Source organism: Parasteatoda tepidariorum, chromosome 5 (genome assembly GCF_043381705.1).
Source record: "Parasteatoda tepidariorum isolate YZ-2023 chromosome 5, CAS_Ptep_4.0, whole genome shotgun sequence".
Taxonomy (NCBI): domain Eukaryota; kingdom Metazoa; phylum Arthropoda; class Arachnida; order Araneae; family Theridiidae; genus Parasteatoda; species Parasteatoda tepidariorum.
In genome coordinates, this window is record NC_092208.1 from 46,428,219 (window position 1) to 46,451,143 (window position 22,925).

General features: G+C 31.3%; 1 protein-coding gene across 1 annotated transcript; it reads right to left on the reverse strand.

The window, feature by feature from the left end:
* Positions 1-8,043: 8,043 nt before the first annotated feature.
* LOC139425644 (histone-lysine N-methyltransferase SETMAR-like) lies at positions 8,044-8,490 on the reverse strand. The gene has a single exon (XM_071181047.1). It carries the CDS (start codon positions 8,488-8,490, stop codon positions 8,044-8,046), a length of 447 nt encoding a protein of 148 aa, XP_071037148.1.
* Positions 8,491-22,925: the final 14,435 nt, after the last annotated feature.

Consider the following 22,925-nt stretch of genomic DNA (forward strand, 5'->3'; position numbering starts at 1 on the left):
CCCAGAATGCAGTAACTAAATAGCGGGTAAGTTTAACAATAAAATCAACTTTATTTCTCTCTATTAAAAAATCGTATTCGATGCTCACCGACGCTATTTCAAGGCGTTTTAACTGCGTTGTATATTTTATTTTTGCTGTGCAAAACTATGGGTAGGTAACGTACTTCATTTATTTCGCACTAGAGTTGCACAATGGGCTAGTAAGTTCGCTAGAGCACATTGCTGAAATAAATAAATAAATAAAATTTGATCCTAAAGCAAGAAGTATGGCATATTCCTTACGAAGAAAAATTACAACATTTGATTTTAAAGTTTGCATGTTTATGCAAAATGTAATGCTTAAAATTAAATTTCTGACAGAAACCTTAGAGACAAGGGATCTACATTATGGACTCAGCTACAATATGATAAAAAGCACATTGATTATAAGGGAAAATCTCAGGAGTTTCAAACCAAATGTATTTTAATATCTATAGTAATATATCGTTAAAAATGATTAATAAAGAAATACTATTTAATTATAAAATATGAAAAAATTAAAATTCTTAGAAATTTTTCAAATTGACCATTAATTGAGTTTAAAGAGAAATCATAGTCACGAAATGTTGCATTTTGTCCCCCCCCCTGATATCCATTGTTAGCTATGGTCCTGCTTATAATCCCGGCTAAAAGTTATTTTTAAAAATAAATTTGATTTTTTTAATGTATTTTTAAATATGGAAAGTTAAATATGAAATTTCAATATAAGATGAGCATATTTTCCACTATAACTTTATTACTCAAAGTTCAAACTTCAAATTCCAAATTTTAGAAATCATAAAATTTTTCAGTTGAAATTTTTATTATTGAAATAAAATAATTTATTTTAAAAGAAAAATAAAATTAAAAGTTTCCACCAGAATCCATGTTTAATGCTTGGTGCTGCCATCTATCACAAAATAGGGATTATAATCACCATTAAGAATCTGTGATTTTTTGATTTTTTACAAAGAATAAATAATAAGGATTCTGAAAGCATGAATGACTCAATTCGAGGTTCTAAGAAGTTTTCTAAAAGTTCTATGCCTTCAATGGAATCTATGCCTTGACTGATTTTATTAAACGCCAAGGATGGTGAAAAAAACCAGAAATGTTTAAGTATAGACTCTAACAGCGATAATCAGGCATCATTAATTTTTTAGAGATATTTTTAAGATCTCAGTTTAAAATAGTTTTAGATAATTTGTTAATTTGTACGGTCCTACTAATAATCCATAGAAATTTTTTTTTTAAAAAAATATTTTGATTTTGTTTTAAAACAAAATACTGTTTTAAAATATAGAAAGTTAAATACGAAATTTTAAATGAGATGAGCCTAATTTCCATAACAACTTTATAGCTCAAAATCTCAAACTTCAAAATCAAATTAAAAAGGTTTTTTCAGTTGAAATTTTTATTAAAATAAAATAATTTCTTTTAAAATAAAGAAGAAATTAAATTAAAGAGTTTCCCCAGATTCCTAGTTTAATGCAAAGTGCTGCTATCTATATATATATACAGGGTGATTCTAAAAAGATGGGCAAAATTTTAGGAAGTGATAGTACACACCCAAGCAAACAATTTTTATCAAAGAATGCATGGTCGAAAACAAAACGCAAAGGTGCTGGCGCATTTGGAAAGTTGTTTGGTGCAAACGTGAAAGCTCCATTCCTGTTGTGAGTTATTATTTGCATGTTATGGGAAGAAGAAGAGCTCGTATGCAAATTTTTCGTCACGATTCATACATAAAAGCTGCTGATTCGAGTGCTATAATGTCTAAAAATATTAAAAATATAATTGGCTTTTTGTGGGGACAGCTGAAGGCTCTTATGTATGAGACTCCCATTGAATCTGCATAAGAACTTGTAGCCAAGCTTTCGGCCGCTGTACTGCGGCCGAAAGCTTCGCCGTTGTATTGCGTGCATAGCCATGGCTTTGAACACTAGGCTTTGATACACGGCTTTGATAGGCCACGGCTTTGAACACTTATTGTAATCACATGCCATTAAATTTGCTTTTATAACCTCATCGTTCTTCGTGTGTTTCTGCCTCATATAAGAACATAAACTTTGACGCCCTCTAGCGGTTTTGCGTTTTGATTTCGACTATGCATTCTTTGATAAAAATTGTTTGCTTGGGTGTGTACTATCANAGCTCGTATGCAAATTTTTCGTCACGATTCATACCTAAAAGCTGCTGATTCGAGTGCTATAATGTCTAAAAATATTAAAAATATAATTGGCTTTTTGTGGGGACAGCTGAAGGCTCTTATGTATGAGACTCCCATTGAATCTGCATAAGAACTTGTAGCCAAGCTTTCGGCCGCTGTACTGCGGCCGAAAGCTTCGCCGTTGTATTGCGTGCATAGCCGCTACCGGCCACGGCTTTGAACACTTATTGTAATCACATGCCATTAAATTTGCTTTTATAACCTCATCGTTCTTCCTGTGTTTCTGCCTCATATAAGAACATAAACTTTGACGCCCTCCAGCGGTTTTGCGTTTTGCTTTCGACTATGCATTCTTTGATAAAAATTGTTTGCTTGGGTGGGTACTATCACTTCCTAAAATTTTGCCCATCTTTTAGAATCACCCTGTATATAAAAATTAGTGATTATAAAACACCACTAAGAATCTGTGCCTTTTGTAAGCGAGAAACAGGAAAGCGTAAAATGGAAAAGCTTAAACTATTTAAAATTTCCCACCTCTAACATAAAATAAATAAATAACATAAATAAAAAAAAATTTAAATAGAAAACCAGCTTACACTCTTTAAAATATAAGGAAACAATTTCCCCCTTGTATAGTAGTGAAATTTCATATTATATGACTCACTAATTTTCCAAACTCATCTGGTCACTCGGAACTATATTCATTTTAAATATATGTATGTATATTTATGTCTTACATATTAAGAGTATTGCATATTAATTTCCTTGTTTTTTGGTTGTCATCGTTATAAAATTATAAAGGTTTAATCATAAAGTGATTGTTTTTCAGTAAAATATTTTTGCATCCGAAATTTAAAGGTATTTACCTGTAATATTTATTTTTCTCATTTTACTGTGTTTTTATAACGTTTTGGTGTTAGATTGTTTCCTAAATTAAGATTTTGCACTAAAAGAATTGCTTCTTTATTATAACGTATGGTATTATTTAATTACGCTATATTTTTAAACAAACTTATTTAAATCGATGTTCAAACTTATTTACCGTATTACAATTATTATTTTTTGATGCAAATTATATTAATATGCTCCTATAAATTACAGTTAAAGAGATTCGTTGAATGATTTAGAACTTTACGATCAGCATCATGCAGAATGTGATGCATGCTCTAATTGTATTTAATATATCAGGCCTGTTTGTTAAGCAGAAATATTAAATTACGGTTATGAATTCACTAAATTTGTTATAACAATATGTCTTTAATTTTAAAAACTCGTTACTAAATGAATTATGCTCTTTAATAGATGTAAATAGAATCTTACAAGATCTTTCATACTATTTACTAAACATATTTGGCTCAAAAAAAGCATTCAAGAAATGAATATCGAACTTAGTAAGTGGGGGCACAAGAGTAAGCAAACAAAGTTTTTTACAGAACGTATATTTTAAATAAATAATTTCAAGTTTCGTAAAAAAATTATTCTATGCTAAAAAGAAGCAATTATTGCATGAGGGTTTCCAGCGTGTTCGCAATTGTTTTTCAGCGTGAACTTAAAACTTGCATGAGTTTTTTGAGATTTTTCCCCTTTTACCGTTGTTTGAGACCCCGCGTTCTAGTAAATAGTTTGTTATAAAAATGATACCCCTGCCTAAATTTTTGCTTGTTACTATTATTCAAATTTCCTTCCTGTGTTTCTTTATTTGTATTTTTTGTTTAGTAGAGCGCAAGCGAAAAGTCGCCGAAAAATGTAGACATGGACAATTTTTTCAAAAACATTTTCTATTTTTTTTAAATACATAGAAATTAAATAAAATAGAAAAAAAATTATAAATAAAATAAAAATTAAAATAAGATAAAAAATTAAATAAAATGCAAAAAAATAGTTGAAATCGTGCTTACCTAATATTGCTGATAAAACCCTTTATTTTGCATATTTGTATTTTAAACCCACTTAAACTTTGTGTTATCCGGTTGTTTAAATTCTCTTAATTTTATGTTAATTATACAAGTGTAATTAGTTTCGAATTAATGTCCAAAATGTAACATTGGCATGATAGTTCAATACATTATTATTTTTAGCAATGACTCTGAAAGAGAGAAGATTTTTGGAACTGGAAAGGAGACGTTTAACAAGCTATCAGCATCAGCACAGAGGATAAAGTTTTATTAAGTTAAGGTTACCACCCACTTCTGATAAAGATGCGAATATAATGGGGTGTGATGGTCATGTTCATAAAGGAAAAATTCCCAGAGTGCCCTTAGATCAGTTACCACCGGACGTAGATCCAGAAACTGTTAATGAAGAAGAACTTTATGAGGTAAAAGAATTTTGTTACGAAAACTGTGTTGAAAAGCATGCATACTCTCAAAAATAAAACTCTCATTTTTGACTATTCAGCAATCTTTGAACTGTATTTCGTTAATTTTGAGAATCATTTCGTTCCGAAATCACATGATTTGAGACGAAACGCGAACTCTCAAATATATGACGAAAATATTTCGTCTACTCGGAACTTGCAGTGCATTGTGGGAGATTGTTCCAGTCTCTTATTTCCTGTTCGTTTTACTTTTGTTACGTTGCCGATCGGCTTGAATGGTGGTCAGAGAACTGAACTCATGACAGAAAGGTCCCGAGCACGGAAAGATTGGTTAGCAGGATTGGTCCACCAGAAATCTGAATAACGAATGCCAATATATACTGGTGGGCATTTGAAAAAAAAAGTTATTTTGGTTGATGGCATAAAAGTTGAAAAAAAAGTCTGAATCCAAAGTAATATTTATACAGCGTAACTCAGTTCCAGTTCTACCAGGACAGAAAAAAAAATAGAATGAATGAAAAAAAGGAGGGAGAAAAGTGTTCTGCTAATATAAAGCCACATCTGTCATCACCAGTGTGACACAGATTGGGCATGAGTGTAGTTTTTTTTTGTTTTCTTAAAAATATATTTTGGCATTTTTAAATTATAAAAAAAAAGTTTAATAGTTACTAAAAAATCTTTTAGATTATTTGGAATTAAATTTATACTAAAATATAAAATTCAATTCGCTTTATAAAACTTAAAAACCATTTTTTTCATTCATATTTATCAATAATTGATCAATATCCAAATTTATCAATAATTGGTTTTGCAAATTCAAGAAAATTTCAATGCGGAATGATTGTTTCTCTTAGACATAAATAACTCAAATATGTGCAAGCTTGAAAAATATTGTTTGGAAGCCAGCCTTGTTAGGAAGATTTTACCCTTAACACAGGAATAGTCACCAGTATATCATGCAGTATTTTCTAGCCATAAATTATAAAAATGGGAAATATAATATTTTTAACTTATTTTGACCAAAATTAATAAAAAATAAGGGAAAAGTATAAGAAATATGTTTAATAAAAATTGTCAAATTGACCTTGTCTTTATATGACCTGAACTATATGATTGTTGTGTATCTCATTTACTAAATTCTGATGGATATCAGTATCAATTTTATCCCAGGTTTTAATTGATGGCAACTTTTAGCGCATCAACTGAAATATAAACCAATTTCTAATGTCTTACCAAATGTGAATGCCTCAGACGGAAATAAATCGTTGATGGTATCATAAGATAAAACCATCAAAAATTGAAAATTTAAATTGTTTTTATTTAAAATTTCAGTGCATTGTGTTTAATGTTGAGGAACAATCTTTTCATAGAGGAAGGGGGACATTGTCAATAACTACTCCTCTCCCCACATTGGTGACCCGGACGTGATGTGACATTGAACAGTTGACTTGCTACTTGTTACTGTGACATTGTCCTCTTCACGCCGTTGCTTCTCAGTCTCGATCACACACAACATACAACGTATACACTCGACTGTTAAAGGTATAAAAAGAGTGACCACGACCGTGAATGTAATACAGCTCTCACAATCAGCACTCAAAAAGTACTGTGATACTAATACAGCTCTCCCGGCTTCTCACAAAACAGCAATGAATCAACTAGTGGTATCCGGTCATCAAATTCTCTCACAGATATAATTCTGGTGGGGGAGTACTGTAGTGCATCTACCACTACGAAAATATAACTCCAATTCAATAGCATATAAGACACTTAAACTCGATTCTACTGGTGAGTTACCTTTTCATACATGAAGGTTGATATGGTCGATAACTACTCCTCTCCCCACAGGGGGGTATGACGACTTTTCCGGGGATGGGATCTTATGCAAACTCGATCCTGATGATGTGCTCCAACTCCCTTAAAAGTTTGTCGCAATATTTATGAGACTCCCTGTTATATGTAACGTTTTTTAACTTGCATATTTCGACAAAAAATAGACTAAAAATGTCATTAAAAAACTGAAACTTGAAAGGAGAAACTGTTTGTATATTTGAAATCAACCACACGAAAATATCTAAGATTTATAAAAAAAGATCTTATGTTCCAGAAAAAAAAATGTTCGTCAATGTCATTTATTACTATGAGAAATTAGGTAACATTAACTTGTCAAGTCTAATTTTATTCTAAAATAACAGAACTACGTTTTATTCCGAAAAGAAAAATGAAAAAAGAAAGACTTGTTTTTGTTTTCTACGTAGTTCTTCAAGTAATAGCGATATTTATGATTAAACTAGGAGTAAATTAGTTAAGAAGAATATAAACAAATGAACTTGCTCTTAGCTTTATCATTTGATCTTAGTTTTGTTGCTGGAAGAAGGAAGTAACTTTCTCGAAATATTTTTAGGACACAATAATTCTTATTAACTGAATATGAAACGAAGTACAAGTACATATATGCAAACTCGTCTTTTTTTGGTTTTTAAAGGCGTCCTTATTTCTTTTGACACCCATGTACACCATTCAAACATTTTTATTTAGGACATGGAGACACACATGTGATGTCCATGACTGTAATTTAAAAGCAAAAGGTAACACAATTATTGCAAAGTTACGACAAGTCTAGTCAGGATGTCAAATTTCGAAACAAATATTAGATACAATTACATTAAAAACAATAAAATAACTCAAGCTATTATATTCGAAAACGATCTCATCTCTCTGACGTCTTTTTAATGATAGAAGTATATGCTTGCAAGAATATAGAAGAAAATCAATAAATGAAATAATACAATAAATTCTATTCACTATTATTATTATCTTATATCTGAGAGCAAGCTGAAATGGAATTGCAACTAATTATAAGTAGTGTCTTATATTAGACTAAAATTTGCAGAAAATCGTCAATGTTAAACGTTCAATAAATTCAAATCTGCTTTAATAAATCTTATAACTATTCTAAACATCTTAAATTCAAAATTTCTTGTGAATGACACCAGTAATATAACGAGGGTCACTCTGAAATTTTTGATGTGCAACTACGTTTTTAAAGTTACACTTACAAAATTTTAGGAGTGTTCAAAGTAGTCTCCTCCATCATCAATGCACTTTTGTAATCGAATTTTCCACAGATTAAATGCCTCAAGCCCTTCATTTCTTGGAATAGATGAAAAAAATGCATTTATAGCCACATCAATCTCCTCTTCTGAATGAAAACGACGTCCACGTAAGCTCTTTTTTAGATTAAAGATTAACCAAAAGTCACGCATGGCAAGATCAGGTGAGTACGGCGGATGTTCTATCACTTTAATTTGTTTTTGTTGAAGAAACTCAACTGTTTATCCGTCTGTATGTGAAGATGCATTGTCATGGTGAAGCATTAGTCCCCTAACATTCACTTCTTGTAGAATTTCTGGAAGGCATTTAGTGGTATACCAGTTTGCTGCTACTGTCTTCTGTTCTTCCAACTAGATGGTTTTGACCAATCCCGTACTTCTGAAGAAAGCGGCATACATCACTTTTTTCTGTGCGCGTTGTCTTTTCACCATTGTCGGCGTGGGATCATCTTCAAAGACCCATACTTTGCTTTGAGGTCAAAAAACGGTATGTACGTTTCATCACCCGTTATAATTTTAGAAATGATGCGGTGGCCACCATCATTTAGCATTTTAAGAGTTTCTTTACTGATTCTGACACGCTCCTCTTTTTTGTGCTCAGTTAGATTATGGGGAACCCAAGGGCAAACTACCTTTTTCATATATAATTCTTCATGAATAATTTTGTGTATAGCTGCGGATCCAATGTTATGTTCCTTCTGTATAATTTGATAGGTACAGCGATTATCATCCTTTAACATTTTTCGTATGGCAGACACATTATCCGGGATTACTGCTGACGGCGGCCATCCTGTGTGTTCTTCATCCTGAAGAAAATTGCGACCTCTGCTAATTTTTTCAAACCACCTGAATAGCACGAGCTGGAGATTCATCACCAAATGCTATTTGCAACCATTGAACGCATTCTTCTTGATTTAATCCTGCTTTAAAATCGTAGAAAATCATAGCGCGAAAATGTTCTCACGTCAACTCCAATTTCTCTTCCGTTTAAAATTTATTCTACGCTAAGCAAGTTGAAGTAAGTCAGTTAAAAATCGGTTGCTATGTTAAAATACTTTGTATTTTAAAATTAAACCGTTATTTTTATTTTGTATATTCTCGTCTGCACGTATCTCAAAAATTTCTGAGTAACCCTCGTATTAAGTTGAAACTTTAAGCTTTGCGTAAAGAAATAATGAACATGTTATTAAAAAAAAAATTTTATGCTTTTTAGAAAGAAATATTCAAGCACATCTCGATAGCGGTAGGAAAAAAATTGCGAAATTCTAAACTATAATTCGATGAAAGATAAATATATATGTTACCGGAAAAGTATGAAACACCGGCATTGTATAGAATGCCGGATGTTTTTAGGCAAAGTATGAAATGTGAGAAGTATTACATACTTTCCCTAGGCATTGTATAAAATTCCTAGGCATTCTATAGAATGCCAAATGCTATTTAGGCAAAGTATGAAAAAAACGTCCTGATGAGGCTGCAAAAATTTTCCGTCGATAAAAAGAAAATTATAGTTACATAATGTTCCCCATAATGAGTAATACGCATAAATACAGTTTAAAATCTTGTCAAAAAAAAGAAAAGGAAGAGGAACAAACTTTAACAATGATAACAATGGTGGTGATTACAAAGAATTTAATCAGAAAAACACAAATCTCTTCGAAAGTTAGCTAGTAAAATTACATCGTGTTTTATCAAATATTTTTATATTCCCTGAGTTCATAAATTTATTTTTTCAAGCTCAGTTGATTTGTTTCATATGCAAGTAATCATTAATTTTGTTAGTATTGACATATTAACAAAATTTTCTTACATAAAATTTCAATACTTATATATTTTCTCTTAAAAAAAATATCGATATAAGGAAAAAGAAACTGAGATGTATGAGTGGTTATAACGAAGGTTGGTGAGCGAAGTGAGCAAGGGGCAGAACTTTCTAGCATTATAAGAATCTTGAAAAAAATGCATGTGGGGAAAAATAAAATGAAAATCTAACTTGGAAAACTTATTCTGAAATTCCCAATAGAAAAACTTATTGGGATAAAAAAATTTGTTCTAACCCTCTTCCTCATGTCTTTGTCAGCTATGCTGCTGAAGAGGGAAGTTTCTGCCATATCTTGAGAAATTTACTTTTGTGAAATTTAAATGAAATATTATTTGAAACAAAAAACTTGCTCTCACATATCCAGTTTATTTTATTTCCTATTTAATTAATTATTTATAACGTTTTAATGTTTAATATGTATTTTATCCTATGTGCTTTCCAAACATTTATAAGTAATTTTACCTTATAAAATAGACATCGTTAATGTAAAAAAAAAGAAAAAGAAAAAAACTCAAAATGACCCCACATCCTCGGTATGTGATGCAATCAAAATGATCGTGTAAAAAATAGCTCCAAATCAGAGGAGGGGAGGAAACCTGTGTAATTGGTTTTTATGATTTAAAACATTTAGAAAAAAAAACTCAACTAATTAAGTGACAACAAATATATTTACTTTTAAGTTTATCATTGAGTTATTAAGTTTATCCATATGCATCTGGTTTCATTCTCATTAATGTTTAATTAAATGTAAGTTTAGCAAACTTATTTTTTTGCCCAATTATTAAAATGTTTTTCTTTTTGATTTGCCAGAGAATAAAAATGTATTTAAATTTATAAAATTTGCAATGAGAGTACATATTTTAAAGGCGAGCTCTAGGTTAAGTCCTTTAAAAAGTGTAATTGGAAATGGAAATGTTTTTAAACATCATGTTTGATAAGTGCATTGAAAAAGAAATGTTAATTTTTGTCACCAAAGCGAAAAAAGTGGAATTTTAAATGCAGATAGAAGTTTATTGTAAAATTTTGCTCCTGTGGTTTTGTTATGCGTGAAAATGTTTATAAATTTATTTTCTCATGTTTAGTCCACTGAGCAAACTTGATATTTTAAATATATATACATTTTTTATTTTCCTTTTTTCTGCATTTTAGTTTTGAGTCTCCTGGCTTGTTCAGGCCGAAAATAATCAAAATTTTGATTGGCGATAAATTCTGCTAAAAGTGGTCAGAAAGCGTTTGAAAATTGTGTTTTCATCCTGTACAGAAAACCAGTTAAAAATTTGAGCAGTCAAACTAGTCAAGAATTGGTCAAATTTTAATTGCAAGATTTTTCCTTTCCTTATGGTAGAAAAATAGTACAGATTANAAAGGAATTAATTCATCATTTATTTACTACTATTATTATTCTTATTAAATTATACTATTATTATTTAATTAGAGTAATAATAGTATAATTTAATAATAATAGATTAGAATTTATTAATTAATACTATTATTAAATTCACTATCCACAGAAAAATAATATTTTGTGAAGAGCAAACACTATCACGCTTGCAATGTTACGCCTGTGTTTCTAAACATTTTTGGTCCTGTGAGTAGCACTTTAAATATTGTAGGGGTCTACAACCTCCTCGATAAACATCATGTTTGCGTTCCTATAGTTATTAGAAAACTCTAATAGTGATAACGAAACTAAGACTAAGTTCGAATAAGCATATTCATTCATGCTGTCCTAATGTTAAAGATGCTGAATAAAAAGTTTAAAATTGCAATTAAAGTAAACATTAAGAAATTACTTTTCCACCATTAAAAATCTAGAATTTCTTTTTTCACTTATGCAGATAAAATTATTTAAGACCTATGATTGTTCTCATTTTTATGAGAATTAGACTGAAGTTTATGTTTTTGTGAAAATGTATGTAAAAATGTTGAAAATTTTTACAACAATAAATTTAGCTCCCCACCTGAAATAGTGTCTAAATTTTCACTGTATATTTTTATTACTTTTAACTCTAAGAATATCTTACTTTATTAATTCGATTTGATATTAAAAATAATTTGATTGCTAACACTATATCAGCTGTTGACCTCGGTCCGGATATCATGCTTGGTAATGCTCTGAAAACAATTCTTATCTATCCCGAAAACAAGTGTCGAGCTATTACGATTAAGATATACAAAAGTAGATTTTGATACATCAATCGTTCTCGATTAAACGCTTCTCAACTACCTATCAATTAATTTAAAAAGCCAACTTCCTTTAGTGCAATTGGAACAATGCACAGCACTAAAGAATTTTACTTTAGTATACAAATTAAATAATAGCATTTTTCGAATTAATAATAAAAGTATTTAGATTAGATCTCTAAAATAGTTTCAGAATTACGCCTGACACTATCAACGAAATGACCCTGTCGATGAAATAACATTGTCAACGAAATGACCCTGACGACATAATGACCTTGGCAAAGATATGACGCTGTCGACGAAACGACCCTGTCGATGAAATGAGCCTGTCGACGAAATGGCCTGTCGACGAAACGACCCTGTCGAGGAAACGTCCAGTCGACGAAATGACTTAGTCGATGAAATGGTCTGTCGATGAAGTGGTGTCGATGAAATGGCCTGACGATGAAGTGATTGTCGATGAAAAGAACCAGACCCATGTCCTATGTCCTATAGCTTTCAATTAATCCCTGGATTAACTTATATCACGCTATTTCGTCTTCAATTTCTGTAACACTTGCAATTAGTTGGGAATGACAGCTCTATTAAACTGTAAACACAATTTAGCATATCGTGCAAATCATCAACATCAAACTTAAATAAAAATATATAATTCTTTTGCTCAATTATCTTGAAAAAAAAAGTATGGCTGAAATAATGTAAACAAATAAATAAGTCGTTTTTTTCCTAGTATGGAAACAAAGATTAAAAAAATTAAAAGTTACAGAATAAAATGGGATTTTTTGAAAATTTCTTTTTTCATTTGTACAGATTATAAATGCTATTGTATAATGTGAATAAATGATTTACAGAACACAATGTATTTCTTTTCTATACTTAAAAAGTAAATTATTTAATGTAGCTGAATTCAGTAAGTAACTTTTTCCTTATTCTACGCATTTTCCTTATTTATTTCTCCGTACTCTTATTTAGAAATTTTTCGATTGCATACTTTTTTCTTTTATAATTTATGGTAATAAAATTACAAATAAAAGATGAAGAAAATTAACATTTCCCTGAATGCAGTAACTAAATAATGGGTAAGTTAACTAACAATAAAATCCCCCTTATTTCTCTATATTAAAAAATCATATACGATGCCCACCGACGCTTTTTTAGAGCGTTTTAACTGTATGCTAAATTTTATTTTTACTGTTTCAAAATTATAGGTAGGTATTTAATTTACGTCACACTAGAATTGCACAATGGGCTATTGGCGACGGTTTGGGAAATATCCTTGAGGATGATCCGAAGACATACCGTCACAATTCTGATCCTCTGCAGAGGGTATGGCTCCTCCGCTTTGGTAGCCCAAGACCTGCCTTGCACCTATTCAGTGACATAATGTGAACGATTTGCTCACATTTTATCACTGAATGCTGAACCATGCGTCGAGCATTTTACTGAAGAACAATTTAACGATGACCTGATACCATGCAGCTTTCGCTACATAGGCCGATCAAAGTGGTCACCCTCCCGCTCATTGAGCAAAACCAGTAATGCTTGACTTCGGTTTTCTATTGGGGACCGTATCTTTATGATCAGTCCACTGAGGGACGTGAAAAACTATAAGATTTAATAACTTAAAATTAAATACGTAAGCAGAAAAATTGCAGAAAATTTACATTTTTTAAATATGTTATTTGCTACGATGGTGAAAAAACATTACATTCAATAGTTAGGTTGAGAATTATTAACAGTTGAACTTTACTATGCTCTGCGCTTAAAATATTATGTAGTAAACTATGCTATGAGGGCCGCTCTGCAGCCAACGGAGTTTTTCACAGACTACTTTTATTTAAGAGTTTAGCACGAGGCATTTTTAGTTGTCGTTTTGCGAATTTTTGCCCTTATTTCTTACTTTTAATAGTGTCTATTTATCCATTTTTATCGGAAAATTTATTTATCTCTCTCGCAATTTTCATTACATGAGCTCGGGCTTTTGTTGCTGTTGAAAATAAGAAAAAAAAAATGAATGAATAAAATAAAATAAAGACAGAGAGATGTTACTAGATACACATTTTCACATTTATATGGAAATTTTTAAAATGTAAAAGATTTAATTTAAGAGAGATAAAAATCGTTTTACATTTGAACTTTTATCAGTTATACAAGGTTTTTGTTATAAATCATTAACGAGGAGAATTATCTCTCATTTATTTCTCTTTCGTACTTTATACATTCTTCAACACTTCACACATTCTGTGTTCCTAAGTTTAAGTACTTCTTTTTTAAGTAGAGTTTTTTCTTTTCAAATCAAGGTAATCCTTCAATTTGTTATGACTCGTATATTACCAAAATCATTTCAATGAAAAATTATGCTTAATATATATTATAAATAAGGCCTCGACGGAATAATATTTATATTATATATAATATACACCGAAGAGCCATTACATTATGACCACCCTGCTAATAACATGTAGGAGCACCTTTAGCCCTCCGCCGTGGCATTGATTTCACAAGGTGCTGATAGGTAGTCTGAGGTATCTGGTACCAAGCGCTCACCAACTGGTCATGCAATTCCCTCACATTGTGAGGGGGTAGCGTGGCAACACGAATTTGATTTTCCAAGTAGGACCACAAATGGTCTATTGGATTAAGGTCAGGGGAATTTGGGGGCCAAGACATGACCTGAAAGTCACTTGAATATTCCTCGAACCTATCCATGACGATTCGACCCTTATGACATGGTGCATTATCCTGTTGGTAAACACCATCCCCTGCAGGAAAAACTGTTGTCATGAATGGGGGAACCTGGTCTGCAACTATGTTCAAGTAGCTTACAGACGTCAGAGATTGTTCTATGAGGATTATGGGTTCAAATGTTCCCCATGAAAACATTGTTCCTGGGCGAGAAACCATGAAAACCTGGACGAGTCCATTGTTATAGATGGAGGGGGATCATAATGTAATGGCTCTTCGGTGTATAATATTTATATTAATATATAATATTTATATTAATATATAATATTATAATATAAATATTATATTATAATATAAATATTATATTATATATAATATTTTTATTATATATGATATATAATATAAATATTACAAATATTAGCAAAATATCTTTCAAAAAATATTGTGTTCGGGGGGATAAATAATGATGAACGAGAAGTATTCACCGAGATGAGGGTTGACTTCATTGTCATCATACATATTTGTTAAGAAATATTACCGTAACTTGTATCGAAATTGCTTCGGATAATCAAAATATTCGAACTTCAGTGGTAATTTCGTTCTATATTCATTATTTAACTCTTAGTAAGGCTCCTCTATAGTGAGAGTTGCCAAATCTTGTTGTTCTTCCGCATTGGTGAAAAGTTTTTGCTCCAAAATGGCGGATAAGAGTGCTTCCCTAATTCAGGGACTCTAACTCTGTTTCATATCGTAACATAACAAGAAAATTTTAACAAAACAGAGCCCACAGCAGATTTTATTAAAAATTGCCGTGAGCTATAGTTAGAGATCGAGTTAAGAGTGATAAATTTTTTTTCTTCCGATTTTTTTTTAAAAGTAATAGTTTATTTTTTTATTCCTTATTTAAGAAATTGTGCATTTGTGTAGTCCCGCAGTGGACTGATCGTTAAGACACGGTTCTCAGCAGATCACCGAAGTCAAGCATCACTGGCTGCGGTCAGTGTGTGGGTGGGTGACCACTTGGATCAGTCTGCGTAGGGACCGAGGGTGTGCGGTATTGGTCCTTGTTAAACTGTTTTACCGTAAAGTGCTCGACTTAGCGTGCAGGTCGTTGGACTACCGAAACGGGGGTGCCATAAACTCCCAGAGGATCAAAGTTGTGATGGCATGTCTTCGGATCATCCTCGGGGATGTTTCCCAGACCGTCACCAATAGCCCGTTTTGTAGCTCTAGTGCGACGTAAATGAATTTCAACAACAACGTGTATTTGTGCATTAAGTTTAAGAAAAAATTTTAGAACTCAAGTCTTAGTTTCAGTTAGTTGTGACACTACTGAATTATTACTGGTGGCTACGATGTGGTCTTTTGACAAGTTTAATTGATTTCTTTCAGAAGAGTTGAACTTCTTTAATTCAGGGAAGTAAAAATTACGAGATGGAGGAGGCAAAAATATTATTGACTAGAATTATAGAGGAGAGAGTTAGGTGACAAGAACGACTTGAAGAAAATGACCCCTTAGAAAGAGATCGAGAAAGACAACATGCTTTAGAGTTGCAAAAGCTCGAATTAGAATTGAATACTCAAACTCAGCAGCATCAAAACATACGTTATCAAATATCAAGACAAGTATCAGTGGAAACAAATCATAACAAAAAGCTATTACAAATAACTCCTAAATTTCAAGAGAATAAAGATGATGTTGCAGTTACCAAACTAAAAGAACCTTTTATCTTAACTACTAAATAAATAACATAAAGCACAGAAAAAATATTGCGAAACCAAAAAATATAAAATTTTATTGCTTAATTTAACGAAAAAAAATCTCACCTTGGTGAGAAAAAAGCATAAGGAAAAACTCCAACTAAAAAGAAGAACAATGTTCTACTAATTCTTTAAAAAAACGAAGAGAAAACGTAAACCACCTATACAATATTTCCTTTCTTAATTTTGTGCTTTTTGCCAACCTGGTTAAATATGTCTCGTCAATCTTCAACAGCAATTTAAATTTTCTTCTTTGAGAATATCGTCTGCTACTGTGTCGATCTTCAACAGATGGAATAGCATAGCAATAGAAACCACCAAAATGATTCTTGGCCAACTCAAAACAGAAGTGGTGCTAGAACTAAGGAAAAGTCAGTAGGCAGAAAAATATATTTAAGAAAATGATCTCCAAAAAGAATTTAAAAGAAGACAGCTTCAATGTTACGAGTGAAGATCTTATGATCACTTTCGGCCTTATGTTTCAAGTTAAAGGAAAATTCAAAAATTGTGGCTTCTTTATAAGTTTCGGAAGCTTTACATAGTGTTGCAATGGTACAGTATAAAAATGTTGGCATGATAAATGATATTGAGATATCGATATTGGGAAACACTGGAGCCACTTTGAATTTAGTTTCTAAGAGATGGATGAAATCAGAAATGTACACAGGAAAATTAATTTGGATAAAAGCCCCTAGACAGAATGAATAATTTTGTTTTCCTTTAGCTGAAGTTGAATTAAACAGTAAATTAGGAAAAATAGTTACCAAGGCTGCCGTATGAGAGGATACGGTGTTGATCTTCATAACTGAAGAGTTTTATTTTTTATTTTATAACCGTCGTTGAAAAACCGACACAATTTTATGGGTTTGAAACTACTAATGTTTAACTCCGTAGCCTTGTAATTTTGAACCCAATCCAGAAGACAAGGTAACTCCTGGATCGAGTATTGGGAGAAATTTGCCTTCGTCAAAGACTTTTTGATGGAGCTAACCCGCATTTGCGTTACATGGAGAGAAAGATCACGAGAAACTCCCACGATTAGCCGGATGCGGAATCCATATCGGCTGAGATTCGAACCCAGTTCACCTCATTGGAAGGTGAACGCTCTATCCCCTGAGCCATCGAGGCTCTAACTGAAGAGTTTGTAAGGTTATTGAGGATACTTTTTCGATGCAAGAGTTGTAAGTCATAATGAACAATATTCATAACGAAGTCCAGTCATTAATCTAGCCGAGTTCAATTGAACCCTTTCCAACTTTTGAAGATTTATATCTGAGGCGGTCTGATATCTATATTCTTGCACAGGTCTGATAAGATAAGTGTTCGAAAAATCCTGGCATCAGCAGCCCAGTCAGTACAAGACATGAATTTCAGTAAATTTAATCTTTTTTCTAGTCTTTGTTACCAGCAAATAGAATGTTTGCAGCAAGTAATCTCAGGATCAAGGACAAAGGCAAGATATTTAGGATTTCTCTTACATTGCATTATATGCCCTTCAATAGAAATATTTGGACTATATCTGTACCAATATTTATTTTTGTTGTTGTTAAGAATCCAGTTACAGATTTATGGGAGTTGAAACAAAGCTTGTGATCTCTTGCAAATACCAGTAAATTCTGAATAGAATTATTTAATCTGGTTTTTCAATCTAGCCATTTTCTCGATCGTTGCTCCAAAGCAAAACCAACAGATTTTGTAGCCACAAGCAATAACGTATTGATTTCCAGAAATACATAGAGTTAAAAGTATAAGACTCAAAGCTGAGCCACGAGGAATTCTTTGATTTAATCCAAATCTATAACATAGTGATTCATTATATTTGACAATATAAACTCTATTCCTTAGAAAATCATAAATCTATTAAAGCTATATGCTATCTATTATGCTATCTTCCTTCGATAGCAAATTTGTCATATAATTTTTGATTAACTTATCTTTCCAGACTCGATCAATAGACTTTGAATCTGATCCTGTGTGAAATAACCCTTTATAAATTCATATTGTTCCACCGGAAGTAAATGTTTGGAATCCAAATGATAATTTATTCGATTTAGTATCTAAAGCATGGGTTGCCAAACTTTTTTGATCATCGACCCCTACATAATTTTTCGAAATCTCCATCGACCCCCATAAAAGTAATTTTCTGTTAATTAAAATAAAACTCTATTAGATACTGTGTTTGTACANACCGAGATATTTTGGACTTCTCTTACATTGCATTATATGCTCTTCACTATATATATTTGGACTATATCTGTACTAATATTTTTTTTTTTTTGTTGTTGTAAAGAATCCAGTTAGAGATTTATGGGAGTTGAAACAAAGCGTGTGGTCTCTTGCAAATACCAGTAAATTCTGAATGGAATTATTCAATCTAGTCAATTTCTCGATCACTGCTCCAAAGCACAATGCCATCAGCAAACCAATAGATTTTGCAGTCACAAGCAATAACGTATTGATTTCCAGAAATACATAAGAGTAAAAAGTATAAGACTCAAAGCTGAGACATGAGGAATTCTTTTATTTAATCCAAATCTAGAAGATAGTGATTCATTATATTTGACATTACAAACTCTATTCCTTAGAAAATCATAAATTCATTAAAGTACCCTTCCATCGATAGCAAATTTATCAGATAATTTATTGATTAACTTATATTTCCAGACTCAATCAAAAGCCGTTGAATCTGATCCTGTGTGAAATAACCCTTTCTAAATCCTTATTGTTCCACCGGAAGTAAATGATTAGAATCGAAATGATAATTTATTCGATTTAGTATCCAAATATCGAAAACTGTCTAAAGAACCAGCTGGTTTATTAACCTTCCTAATAGAAATCACAGTAGCTCTTTTCTAGTTTTTTGGTAATTTACCTGTGCTATATGTTTAGCAATTTCTGCTTTCCACAAGGACCAATATTCATAATCATATGACCTTGTAGCCCATCAGGGCTAGGGGACCGCTTTGGATCAAATTGTTTCAAAGCTGTTTTGAGTTCTCCAAGAATAAATGGTTAATCAAATAGGGGAAGTTCATTCTTATAGTTTAAAAAAATGCTTCCCCTAAATATTATATTAAAGTATATAGATGCCTATTTGGATTTTCAGCAATCAAAATTTTATGCTTGTGTATTAGAAGTCTTTTTCTTTGCAGATTGCTTCTGCAAAGAAGCAATCTGCAAGTTTAAAATTGTCTAGAGCTATAATTAAATTTATTCTGAGCAATAAAAATTTGTCTAGACCTAGTCCAGAAATCGTCTTGAAAATTGTTACAGATCTTGTTCGAGTTAAACACAATCTCTTTTTTCTTCTCCCTCTTTTTCCCTAATTTTTTTTTAAAATTTCCCATTTAGGAAGTTGTGTATTTATATCTTGAATTTTGAAATTAATTTTTTCCATCAAAATTTTTAAAACTTCTTCAACTTCGCGTAGTTCTCAGTAATTTATTTGAAAACGTAAATATTTAAAATCGATTCATTTATTTGCGATAAACCAGTTTAACGATAATATGAAAAATTGTGTTGTACAGTGTGGAAAGTAACAAAACAAAACAGACCACTCTGAATAACTTTGGATCTAATGATCAAATCTTCACTTCCTAGGACTCAACCTAAATGTTTTGTGGGGGTGACCTCAAATATGCTAATTAATTGATGCAGCCGATATTTTAAGTTACGAAATCAGACACAAAAACATACTTTCTCTGAATAAACATACCTTTTTCTTAGCGGATTCGATTCAATGCAAAAAATAGTTTTAGGTTGATATTTATAAATTTTTACCATTTTATTAATAGTTAAAAAAATTTCGAAATGCAAACCGTTCAACTATTGAATCTTTTTAAAGAATGTAATTTCACATGTAAAAATACAAAAATTGAGCGAAATCAGTCCAATATTTTAGTATTTTTGAAGTCGTATTTTTGAAGATAGTCGTATTTTTGAAGACTGATTTTTTTTTTGTTAAAGAAACTTTATAATTGCGTACAATTTTTTTAAAATTTGCATAAAAGTTTCTCGAGATATAGCGAAATGTGCAAAAAGTGAAATTAACATTAAGGAGTTAGAACTTTCGGAAGGAGTTGAAGCTTTCCTGACTAAATTATTCGGATCATATTTCCTCGATTGTGTCGACCCCGTATATTTTGTGGGTCAGAAGTATGAAATCCATCGAAAAAAAGGTATATTTATTCAGAATAAATACGTTTTTGTGTCTAATTTCGTAACTTAAAATATCGTCTTCACTAAGAAATTAGTATATTTGAGATCACCTCTCGAACCATTAAGATTGTATTCTATAACATGATATGATCATAGCAAACAGTGGTGTGATAAAAAAAAACAGTGGCGTGAAAAGATACCTAGAGCTAACTTTTCGATTATATGAAAAAAAAAAAAACTATTTGACGAAATGAAAACATCGACCAAAATCTAAACTTATACTTTATATTTATTTTTTACGTAAATATAAGTGGAAGTTAATTTATGGTTAAAAAAAAACTAAGTATTTTCAGAAAAAGAATATCCTTTTTTTTATTTTTTATTTTTAAAAAAAGTAGAAATCTTGAAATTTTCTTCTTTAGGATTCAAATACCATAAGTCTCTGCTTAATTATAAAGTTCATTTGGAAATCCTACTGCAATTCTTAATAAAATTTTTTCAAGGAGTCGAATATTTATGTGTTAAAAAAAAAACACAATGTAATAACTATAATTTATTTGAACATTTTGTGTCCTTAAACATCCATTTGGCGCTCCCGTGCCACAGGTCCTGGGTTCGATCCTCAGGTCGGGCAAGTTTCACTCAGCCTTTCATCCCTTCAGTGAGTCGATTGTCGATAAATGGGTATCAAGCATGCTTGGGAACTAAACAATGGGGGTTTCGCTTTTGGCTGAACACCTAACCGGAACATTTGCTCCTGCACCCCAGAGCCCAAGGTCAAGAAAACTGAGATGGGTACAGTAGGCCGTGGCCTTTTATGGGCTGTCGTGCCACCGAGTTTAGTTTAAACATCCATTTGATGTCCACATTTGTCCAATGTCTGAGGCTGATGTCCATATGGTAACCTTGTTTGCACGACTCTGACTTATAATTAGGGGTGTAGCAAGGGGAGGGGGTAATAAAATAAAAGTTATAGTGAAATACTCTAGTTGGCCTATCGATAGATAAACCTATTGATATTTTTTCAATCTACTTTTGTTCCTGATAATTTTTTTAAATTAGCAAGGAGGCCGGCTGAAAAGATATTTTGCCCACGGACGAAATTCTTTTCGCTTTTCGCTGTCAATGTAGCATTAAAATACAAAAGTCGGTCAACTAATAGGTAAATCGATATATATTTTTTTAAACGGGCTTTGTTACTAATCATTCTTTTTTCAAACAGAGATCTGGCCGACTGAAAGAAATATTTTTTCAACGGGAGTGAATATATTTTTGCTTTTGTTTCAAAAAGCTGTACATAGTGTTTTGTCACACAAATAGTATGTCCGGTGAACTAAACGGCACTCAACACTATGTTTCAGAAATTCTTGATCGAAAAAGTACCATAAATCCCATGTCATGGCACAGTTCTTAATCATAATTACAGCACAGTTCTTAACCATTAGCACAGTTATTAATCATAGTTCGCAATGCGAGTTTTCTAATATCTGATAGGTTTTCAATTATGCAAGAGTACGTCTTTTTTTTTTCGGCGAGTAATAGCTGAGCGATGTGGAACTTAGTTTGAAAAGTTAAATGAAGTAGAAATGATTATCTGCTAAAAAAATAAATGTTTGACCCGTTGGATAACTCACAACTCGAGTAAAATCGATCAAAGCTACTTGGTTATCTTATGATATGCTATATGCTAGTAAGTACACTAGAACTCATTGAAAAAAAAATGAATAAATAAATGAAATTCGATCCAAAAACAAGAAATATGGCATATTTTTAACAAAGAAAAATCACGGCATTATGGCATTTATAGTTTGCATGTTCATGAAAAATGCAATGCTTAAAGTTAAATTTCTGACAGAAACCTTAGATACAGATGATCTGCACTATTGATGCAGCTACAATGATAAAAAGCACAATTGATTAAAAGGGGATATCTCAGGAGTTTCAAACCAAATATTTTTTATTATCTTTAATAATATATCCTTAAAAATAAATAATAAAAAAATACTATTTTATTAAATATGAAACAATAAAAATTCTGAGAAATTTTTTAAATTGACCATTAGTTGAGTTTAAAGCTAATTTGAGTCAAGAAATTTTGCATTTTGCCCCCTCACAAATCTATTGTTAGCTATGGTCCTGCTAATAATCCTGGCAAAAAGTTATTTTCAAAAATAATTGTGATTTTTTTTAAAGAAATATTTTTAAATTATGGAAAGTTAATTGTTAAATTTCAATTCAAGATGAGCATAATTTTCACAATAACTTTTTTACTCAAAGCTCAAACTTCAAATTCTAAGTTTTAAAAATTATAAAATTTTTATTATTAAAATAAATAATTTATTTAAAAAAGAAAGAAAAGAAAAAATAAATTAAATCAAAAAATTTTCACCAGAAATGAAGTTTAGAGTATGGTGCTGCCATCTATCAAAAAATAGTGATTATAAACACTATTAAGTATCTGTGCTTTTTGTTTTTTTGCAAAGAATAAATAATGCGGATTCTGATGGCATGAATGACTCAATTTGAAGTTTTAAACAGTTTTCTTAAAGTTTTGAAATCTTTGCCCAGACTGATTTTATTAAGCACTACCGAAGGCGAAAAAAACCGAAACGTATAAGTATTGACTCTAACAGCGACAAGCAAGCATCATTAATTTAAGAGATATTTTAAGATCTGAGTTTAAAATAGTTTTAGACA

What these genes read in the sequence shown, in the direction of transcription:
- LOC139425644 (XM_071181047.1), bottom strand. Translation starts at nt 8,490, where the DNA reads ATGAATCTCCAGCTCGTGCTATTCAGGTGGTTTGAAAAAATTAGCAGA.